Source organism: Rattus rattus, chromosome 7 (genome assembly GCF_011064425.1).
Source record: "Rattus rattus isolate New Zealand chromosome 7, Rrattus_CSIRO_v1, whole genome shotgun sequence".
Classification (NCBI taxonomy): domain Eukaryota; kingdom Metazoa; phylum Chordata; class Mammalia; order Rodentia; family Muridae; genus Rattus; species Rattus rattus.
In genome coordinates this window covers 84746520-84757041 of record NC_046160.1, presented here as the reverse complement: position 1 = coordinate 84757041, position 10522 = coordinate 84746520, and the positions used below count along the sequence as shown (strand labels likewise).

Here is a 10522-nt window from a genome sequence, read left to right as displayed (position 1 = left end):
GAACATACTCTGACTGGGTGTGGATGCGCTGAGATGTTTTCAGTCAGGATCATCCGTCAAGTACTTCTTGCTCATGCATGTCTGCCTCAAGTTGCTGGTGGATACACAAAACAGTTACTGCTAATCATTTCAAGGCATAAGTTTTCCTCTTGCTTCTTTTGTCAGATGAGACAAGTTCTTACCCTAGCTACATTTTGACATCGTTAGGGAACCCTTTAGAGTCTTAGTTTGTTTAAAAACTGAGAGTGTGAGTTAGTGAGGCTCAGCTAAAGGCACTTGGCCCAAAGCCAGACGTGAGTTCCCACACAGCCACTGGTGCAAGGAGAGGACTGACTTACTCCAGCTGCCCGCTGTCCACACACTAATTGCTGTGGTGCCCATGGTTCCCCACCACCACACTGCCACCTCTCTCACACTAGTGCCATGGTGTCTGTGGGCCCCCACTACCACACTGCCTCTGTCTAAACACTAATGCCATAGTGTCCGTGGGCTCCCCTCACACACAACCCCCTCCCCAACATGAATGGTTTTAGTGTAAATGCACACAGCTTAATATGACCAGTTGAATAGAATGAACCAGAGTTAAATGTATCTAATGGCTAATAAATACTGAAACAAATTCAAAGCATTTGCAAGAACTTCTAGCAGATAAGTATAGCTACTTGTTTTTGTTGTATAACCAAACTGGTAAAAGGGAGCTTACAAATAGACTCTATTCGTTACCAATCTAAAGCCACAATACAACACTGGTATGTTTAAATTAAGAAAGCTATTTCTATGTCTTGTCAGGTTAGTGAGAAGTACCACTCTGCTTTAAAATTGCAATGTTAAAACACATGTAATAACAAATCACACAATTCACTATGGTAAAACATGGAAAATAAGATACTCTTACCTTAGTGAAAGAATAGAACCAGAAATAGATATTACTTGAGAACTTTGGTGGGGAGGGGTCCACATCCCTACCACTGTTTCCTGTAATCAAGTCCCCCATGGTTATTTACTGTTTATTTTACAAGGATAATTAAATACATGCTCACCTGGCAAATAATGGGAATTTTGTACAATAGCATCTGAAAAACCTCAGGAGGGAGTGTGTTTTTGAAAAACATCAGTAGCTCTTTCGGTTGCCCACACACTAAAAGGGCATTGGTGAAATGTTCAAATCCCATTCCATGCTCCCCTGAAACAGATTGGTTACATTTAAGCCAAAAAAATTTAAACAGTTGCTGTTTTTAATAATTACGTGGGAGGAGAGGGGCAGGGAGGCCGAGAGTGTATATGTGCTCCATAGAGACCGAAAAAGGAAGTCAGGAACTGGACCTGGGGTTTTGGATTTTCCTTTACTTTGATGTAGGGTTTCTGTAGTTCTGGCTCCTGAATGTTGGGATTAAAGATGTATGCCACCACACCCAGCCTTAAAACCTGAGTCACACATGGTTGTTGTGACTATCTGGTGTGAATGCTGGGGCTGAGCCTCTCACAAGCTAACAAGTGCTCAGTCTGGGAGAACAATAGGCATTTTTACTGATCTCTCCAGACCTTGCCCAAAATGTTAATACTCTTTAAATGCATATTCCATAATTACCAAGAAAGCATCGAGCAAATGCATATCACTGGGCACAGGTGGTGCACGCCTTTAGGCCCAGCACTCAGGAGGTAGAGGCAGGCGGATCTCTGGATTTGAGGCCAACATGGTCTATAAGAGTGTGTTCCAGAACAGCTAGATCTATAGAGAGAAACCCTGTCTCCAAAGACAAACAAAAATAGAAAGTGCTTATCAAACTAATGACTATTTAGACAAATCCCATGTGAGTCAAGAGCAAAGTATGAGGGAAAATACTGGGTGTTGTGTGAAGAATTTTATGAGAGAAATTACACGTTTACTCAACATTTTAGAAGTGCACACTTGCTTTAGAATTTTTTTTAAATATTTACTTATTTAATGTATATTACAGATGGTTGTGAGCCACTATATGGTTGCTGGGATTTGAACTCAGGACCTCTGGAAGGGCAGTCAATGCTTTTAACCACTGAGCCATCTCCCCAGCCCAGAAATGTTTTATAGAGGGTGGTGGTGCAAGGTTTTTCTTAATCTCGTCTGTTTTTATTAATATGAGTTGGCCATCCATGTTTGATAGGTAAAGTATGAGCGGTGAAACATCTGCTGCAGGTCATTCAACTGTACATTTATTTGATGTGCACAGGTGTTTTGTCTGCACGTCTGTCTGTACGCTAAGTGCATGCCTGGTGCTCACAGAAGCCAGAGAGGGCTTGCGAGTGACCATGTGGGTGCTAGCAATGGAACCCAGGTCCTCTGAAGGAACAGCCAGCGCCCCCACCACTGAACCATCTCTCCGGCCCTATTTTGGTTGTGTATTTTGAGACAAGGTCACACCATGTAGCCTTGGCTGGCCTCACACTCATGCCACTGTAATTAAATTAAACTTTTAGAAAATATTATGAATTATACATTCAGATGAATGAAAAAACTTACAACCTACTGTTAAGGAAAAACCCAGTTGAATTTTTGTTCCAGTCATCCTTATTCACCTTTAAACTCTTACATGATGACTCTTAGGGAGTAAAATTATAAAGATGTGCGGTCTCGTGTTAGCATCAGAGATGCGTTGTGTTAACACTGAAGAGTGTAGAGTCGCTTACTGTGTGCCCATGCCACCTCGCAGACACCATCGTAGGTGAGTCAACCCGACTTGTTTTCCCTTTTGACTTAACAATTCAAAATTTACCTCCTCACACTTCAATTAAAGTTAAAGATCAAAGGTTTTGTCCATTTAATTTTCACACATCCAGGGAGTATCCAGGTTGTTCTTTGGGAGTGGCTCACCCCCATGAAGGATCAGGAAGGATCAAGTTCTAACACTGAGCCACACTGCAGGCACATCCGCAGCTATCAACCCACATTTTATGAGCCCCCTTGTCTATACAATTTGAGGAATCCTGTTTAGGAAGACTACGTAAAATTATGAATAAAAGATTGCTCTGGGACTTGAAAAAATGGAGATATTTAACATAACTTCCGCTAGCTTATGTAGAGTTACTCTCGTTATATCATGTGTCCATTCTAACTTAGTTAAAGCTAAGTTTCAATTAATTTGAAAAGTATGTGAAAGCAAAAATTAATTTGTTACCATGCTTTTAAGCTAAATAACAATCATGGACAGACACAGTTACAGGTTGTGTAGACCATTGATTCCCATTTGTTTTGTTTGTTTAGGAAGATTTGTTTCTTCTTGAAAGATTTTATATGTGTGAGTATGTTGCCTGCATGTATGTGCACCACAAGCATGAGGTGCCCAAGAAGAGGATATCGGATCCCCTGGGACTGGCCTTATGATAGTTGTTAGCTACACATGGGTGCTGGAAACCAAACCTGAGACATGAGCCATCTCTCTGTCCCTTGTTGTTTTTATAAGTCCTAGATAATGTTAACCACTTAAATACAGGCTAATACACACGATCTTGAGAGGAAAACAAAAGAACACCTTTAATCCCAGCACTCAGGAGGCAGAGGCAGGTTCCAGAGAGCAAGTTCCAGGGCAGCCAGGAGTACACAGAGGAACCCTGTCCCAAAGAAAGAGGAAAAAAGAGAGAAAAGAGCTGGTCACCTTTAATCCCAGCACTAGGGAGACAGAAGCAGGTAGATTTCCAGACCAGTCTGCAGAGTGAGTTCTAGGTCAGCCAGGAATACACAGAAATGAAAGGAAGGAAAAGTTGGAGAAAGTTAAAGTAACTTCCACAATCTTACAGAGAGCTACTCTTGTAACTGATATATTCATTCTAACCTCACTAAAGCTTAATTTTAGTTCATTTGAAAAATTGCTCTATCTGAAAGCAAAAATCAAGTAAAAAATGTAAAATTATCATTAATGTACAACCATTTTAATTTACATTAATTTCAGGAGGGAAGACAGGAGAGGGGAAAAGACAGATTTGTCTTCTGGCTTCACACAATAAATACATACAATAAAAAATTTTTTTTTCAAGTAGAAAACAGGCACTGTGGATCTAAGAGGTAGCTCTGTGCTTAAGAGCACTGGCTGCGGGTTAGGGAATTAGCTCAGTGGTAGAGCGCGCAAGGCCCTGGGTTCGGTCCCCAGCTCCAAAAAAAAAAAAAAAAAAAAAAAAAAAAAGCACTGGCTGCTCTTCCAGAGGATCAGGCTCCTACATAGTGGCTCACAACCCTCTGTACCTCCAGGTCCAGGAGATCTGGTGCTCTCTTCTGGCCTTTGAGGCCAGACCTAAGTGCAGGCAGAAAACTGAACACACAAGTAAATTAAAAAGAGATATAAGTGCTGTGGTATACAAGAAGCTTGCAAACCTGGCAAACATTTTACTTAATGACTATAATTTTTAATCTCCAACATTATCAGTTTTCTCTTACCCAAGTCAACCCGGATTCTCTTTCCTTGCTGTACTTAGCACCAGAATCAATACACCATTGCTACATTGGCACAGTGAGTGTATTACCTATTACCACTTTAATAATGTTGTGAAGTGCTTGGCGAGTTAGGTGAAAGTTCAAACACAGCTGTAGTCATAAAGTGTAGGCCCCTCTTGCCCCCACACTAAAACATCATAATGGCCTTTTGTAATGATTTTTATCATTGAAATATTAAATATTTGGAATATTTAAGTCAGGAAAATACTGGGTTTTTTTGAGACAAGGTCCTCTATGTAGCCCTAGCTATCCAGCAGCTCATAGATAAACCAGGCTGGCTTCAAACTCAGATCCTCCTGCCTCTGTCTCCCAAATGCTGGGATTTAAGGTGTGCACCACCGTATCTGGCAAGAAAATTTTTACAATGCATTTTAGATTATTTTTTGGAGACACTCGGTAGCACAGGCTAGCCTCAAATTCACAGGGCTCTCACTTCGGCATCTTGAGGCTTTGAGAGTACAAGTATGTTCTACCGTACCCAGGATGGGGATAGTAGTTCCAAGTCAAAATTCTGAGACAGCTTCTTTAACTGAAGTGAGTCGGTCACCACACTAGCTATGTATTTGATATTAAATATTAATGTTTCCTTTTTATTTTCTCTCACTACATAATAGTCCAGGCTAGCCTCAGACTCAATGGTTTTATAAGTGTATGCATGCCTGGCTAATCACAGTTTTTGAAGGAGATATGATTAAAAACTTAGAAAAGAATGTTTTATTCTTACCTCTAGCTAAACAAAGTTTTCCCATCTGCATCTCTTGCAAAAAAAATTCTTGTAGTGTTTTCTTCTTTTCTGGATCCCATAACTAAAGGATTTATAAAATATGTAACAATGAGTGATAAATGTATATAGTTACTGTCAAGATTAATGTTTCTTTATAAAGTACCTCTTAACAAATAAAGCGTGCACACATTTAATAAAAGAAGTAGCGCTTGGGCCAGGCTGGCGCACATACCTGTATCCTCGGCGCGTGGGGAGGAAAAGCAGGCGGCATCTCTGCTAATAGCTGACCTTGGTATGGATACAGTGCAGTGGCTTTGTCTGTCAAGGGATCTTTTTCTTGTCTGGTTAGTGGCAGTGCCTGTTAATTTAGCAGCAGTGACTTTCTAGTCTGTGGGCTCACTTTGTCATTTGCCTGTAGTTCTTAGTCAGGAAGCTTCATAAGGCTTCTGTACCCAAACTCTGTCTCAGGGGGCAAAGTGCATGGTTGGGGATAGGGTGGCATGGTGTTGGTGACTGGTCAGAACGTCAGCCAAGGCTAGGGACGACATCAGCAAGCCCTGTGCCTAGGGCCGATCTTCCAGGCAATCCTGAGAAGGGGCTTCCTTTGGTCAGTTAAAATGAACAGTTAGTGATGACAGGTTTTACTGGGTACGTGGAAGGGGAGCAAGCTCTTGTAAGAGAAGATGGCGTCTAGAACCTGAGGGTGCTTTTATCTTCCCCACGAGCAGTCACCTGAGTGCTGGTAAAACTCTAGTGCTTAGGCTGCACTCGGACCTACCAAACAGACACGGGCTCAGGAGTCAGACGTCAACATTTGCGGCCAGCTCGGGTGCTCCTGGGCTCTCTAGTCTTAGGCTCGCCGCTGCAGTTGACATTTCCTGGCTGTGTGTGACCATCTGAGATGCTTTTTGTTTGGTCAGGTGATGTTTGTTCTGCGTGTTTATGCATGTGAGTACAAGTGTGCACAGAGAAGCCAAAGGACACCCCTAGGTGCCATTCCTTAGGAGGCCACCCACCTTGCCCTTTCTTTTTAAACAAGGGTATCAGTCCTCTAGAACAAGAGTCACAGATAGTTGTGAGCTGCCATTTGGATGCAGGGAATTGAACCTGGTGCTCTGGAGAAGCCGCCAGTGTTCTTACCCACTGAGTACTCTCTTTAGCCCTCACCAGGCTTTCTGAGACAGAGATCTTCCTAATCTCTACCTCCCCAAGTACTGGGATTTTAGGCACACACCACCATGCCCAGTTCTGTTCTTGGTTTTTGTTTTGTTGCTGTGGGTTCTGGGGATCAGACTCAGGTCTTCACACCTTTGCAGAGAGCACTGGACTGAATAAGCCATCCCCAGCACTGGTAAGGCAGAGTTTTGCTATGCAACCTAGGCTGGCCTTGAACTCACATTCCTCCTGCCTCAAGATTCCTAAAGGCACTGGGATTACCGGTCCCAGCACACAAGGCCAGCCTGGTCTATGAAGTAAATTCTAGAACAGCCAGGGCTACCCAGAGAAATTCTCTCTCAAAAACAAAGAATTACGTGAGAAAACATCTGACAAGTTCTGCTTTTGCATTTATCATACCTTAATTATTTGGGTTTTCATTATTTCTAAACCAGAGTAGTTTTTCTGTCTTTAACCCTCTGCCTATCCACCTTGTCTTCCCTGTTGACACCACGATTGTCATTTTTTAACAATAAATAAGTAAGCATATCTATTCCTGAAATAAGTTACCACCACACAACAAAAACACAAACACAAAGTTATACAGACTTTACAGTCTGTACACCAAACTACCACTCAGCTGTCTCCTTTCCACAGCACACTGAGGACACTACAGTTTCACATGTGTGCCTCTACACAGGCTGTTTCCCGCATTCACAATGTTCAACAGATGTTTCATGGACAAGCACAATCTGCCGACTATTCTAGATACAGTCAGTGCAGAACGAAACGCAGACAAGGTTATGAGGAGCCTAGACTAATAAGTCGGAAACAATCACACACTGAACATGTTGAAGGGCGATACTAATTGAGGATGCAGAAGGCAGGAGCTGTACCCGACTGCCCAAGTCAAGCTGGTCAGGGAAGGTCAAGGGGCGCCTTGAGTGCTGCCTGCCTACTTCTATAACTATGTCGACAGTCTTTCTGACTTCTGTTTTCCCCTTCCCTCAGTCCTCTCACCAGTCAGCATGAACTGGAACTCAGTTCTCCCCAGATCAGTAACTTCCGCTCTTTCCAGCCCAGTCACCACCAGTGACACGAGAAAAGTGTGATTTTCATTGCTGCTCACCAATGTTGCTGCAGTAACTTAACCCCTTTTCTAATCCTTCTAGCACGCCCATGCTTAAGGGGTTTGTTTCTTTCGTTTTCCCCCCTTTTCTTTCAAAAAATTTCCTGGTCAGAAATCCATTGCTTTCTTAATAAATCTGGAAGCCCAGCCATTAGACCAAGCCTTAGCTTTATCAGTCACTTCTTAACAGTGATCCCTTTGCCAGGTATTGATCAGGCTTGTCATATCTCCTATTTTGCTCCCCTATGCAAACCCCTTCAATCCTCAAGGCTCCCCAGATACCATACACCTCCCATGTCATTCCTGCCTCAGACCAACGACAGCCCCAAAGCCTTACGTAGGAAACACTGGGTTTTCCAGAACAGTCAACAGCAACAGCAGTATTTCCTCTCTGCTTGAAATCCAGCAGCCCTCCGTGCTGTGGGAAAAGTTGCTTCCTGGCACACTCCCATCTCTGCCTACACTCCAACATTGTTCTCTTCCGGTGTTCAGTGCACAGTCTCCAGACCTGCCTGCTTGCCCCTGGGAATCCGGCCCAGCATATGAGGGCCCACGAACTATATAACAAGGCCACATGCAGGCACCTGCCAACAGTTTCAACTAAATGAACACCTAGCATCAACCGCAAACATGGGGTGGGAGGTGCTTTCAGATAACAGACTCAACAGATGGCCTGGGAGCCAGCCTTGCTGAGGCTGGGTAGAGCAACAGTTATTCTCCACCCAAACCTGCTCAGACTGCAGATTCGGGAGCCAAGTATTAAGAACAGCAAGCTTAACCAACGGGTAAACAGAGTAGCTACTGTGCTAATTCCACACTGAAAGGCTCTGTCTTTCTCCAGGCTCCTGTTACATTTGTTGACCTCGTCCCGTCTTGCTTTGGGCTATTCTTACTGTTATCGTTGCTCTCTGCCAGACTTACCTTGGTGCCTCACACATAACAGGACCTTAAGTAGGCACAGGCTGATCACCTGAAAGATGGAAAAGCTTCTCTTGCACTTTTGAGCTCATATGAGTTAACAAAAGCTGGACCAATAGCCAAGATGACTGAATTCTCTTTAAAAATAACTAATAAGGGAGGGGCTGAAGAGGTGGCTTGGTGGTCTAGAACACTGACTGCTCTTCCTGCTGACCAAGTCTCAATTCCCAGCATCTATAAGGCAGCTCACAACCTTAACTCTAGACCTAGAGATTCATAATGCCCTTTTCTGACCCCTAAATGGTACCAAGATAGACATATATGGCAGGAAAAACATCCATACACATTACAATATTTTAAAAGTGACTAATATGGGCAGCGTAATGGTTCAGCAGGTGAAAAGCACTTTCCACCCAGCCTGACCACCTGAGTTAGACACAGGTACCAGTGACAGGAGTGAACAGAACTTTTCAAGTTGTCTTCTGACCATCATATATGGGCCAACTTCCTCCTCTGTCTAAAATATAATAACCATAAAAACTCAACTAGCCAATCATATTCTATGATGACTGACCTGGGAAGGTCCAAGTCTCTCTTCTTTCTTCTTATTAAAAAAAAAAAAAAAGTTCCTACAAAATTTACTTTACAGATACCTTTCTCTTGCGAATAGTGTTTCGTTTGGCCCAGGCTAACCTTGAACTTGCTCCTATCTCAGCCTCCCAAGTGCTGATTCTGCACACGTGAGTATCAAGCCCTATTCGTACTTAAAAACAAAACATAAACAATGAGAAAAAAAAACTTTTTAAAAACTGCTTGTGAGCTGGAGAGATGGCTCAGTAGTTAAGAGCACTGACTGTTCTTCCAGAGGTCATGAGTTCAAATCCCAGCAATCACATAGTGGCTCCAATCATTTGTTTTGTAATGGGATCTGATGCCCTCTTGTGTGTCTGAAGACAGCTGCAGCGTACTCATAGTAAGTAAGTAAGTAAGTAAGTAAGTAAGTAAATAAATAAATAAATAAATAAATAAATAAATCTATCTTAAAAAACAAAACAAAAACCTGCTTGTGAGTGTTTTGCCAGCAAAGTATGCAGCCATGTGCATGCCTGTAGCTTCCAGGAGGACAGAAGAGGGCGACAAATCCCTTAGGATTGGAGTTAGGTGGTAGTGAGCTACCGTGTGGGAATCAAACCTGAGTTCTCCGGAAGAGCAGCCAATCCTCTTGGCCACTGAGCCATCCCACCAGACCTTCATACTGTGTCCTTATCAGACCCACGTTTCCTTTCTTTCCTTCCCCCTTTGTAATTAGAAAGCAGCCGCACTGGCAGGCCTCTTCTTGCAGGGCTTCTAGAAGGTTCCTTGGCGGGTCTGCTGCACTTCACCTGCCTAGCGGGCGCCTTGGCGTTGGACTGTCCAGCTCTTCTCTCTGCAAACACAGGCACGAGCTGGCTGGGAGCGCCAACTGGTGGCCGGGGCTCGGCCGCCCACCCTCCCGCCGGCCGCGCTGGCACTCACTGTCCCGCAGCCAGCGGCGGAAGGCGGGGTCTCGGTGCCGCTTCCGGTCCAGGTAGACGCAGTAGCCGAGCAGGGCGATGGCGCCGCCCACTGCCAAGGCTGCCAGGAGCCTGACGCTAAGGCGGACGCTGGGCATCGGGCTGCCCAGCGAGCGTTGGGCGCGGGCCGACCACGCGTGAGAAACCCGGGGTTCCGAACCCAGGACCTCAGGAGCCAGAATTCTGAACCTTCTCCAGCCAAACAAGATCATTCCTGTGGTCGGAGCATGCGGCGTCCTTGGGTCGCCTGGGTTTCCCTTGGCCCACATTAGCTGAGCTAGCCTGCCTGCTCTTCTGGGTCCCAGAGCACAGGAAATCCAAGTTCCCCACCCACCATAACTCAGGAGAGCGAAAAGATTCTGAAGGAGTAATAATACAGGAGAAAAGCAAAGTTGTCATTTTTGCTGGTGCTTTTCCCTTTATGGTTGCTTTATTCGGCAAACATAACAAAAGAATAGACAGACTTTTTCAGGATCATAACCCGGATAAAGACAGTAAAAAGTTAAATTTTGTTGGTTTTGTTGTTTTTCAGAGACAGGGTTTCTCTCTAGCAGTGGCTGTCCTGGAACTCACTCTGTAGA

General features: G+C 44.0%; 1 protein-coding gene across 1 annotated transcript; it reads right to left on the bottom strand.

Annotated features, from left to right (window-relative positions):
- Positions 1-49: 49 nt before the first annotated feature.
- Tomm20l (translocase of outer mitochondrial membrane 20 like) lies at positions 50-10039 on the bottom strand. Its single transcript, XM_032909119.1, has 5 exons — positions 9904-10039; positions 9771-9814; positions 5187-5268; positions 1041-1183; positions 50-94 (listed from the first exon to the last, which is right to left on the bottom strand). Exons 1-5 carry the CDS (start codon positions 10037-10039, stop codon positions 50-52), a joined length of 450 nt encoding a protein of 149 aa, XP_032765010.1.
- Positions 10040-10522: the final 483 nt, after the last annotated feature.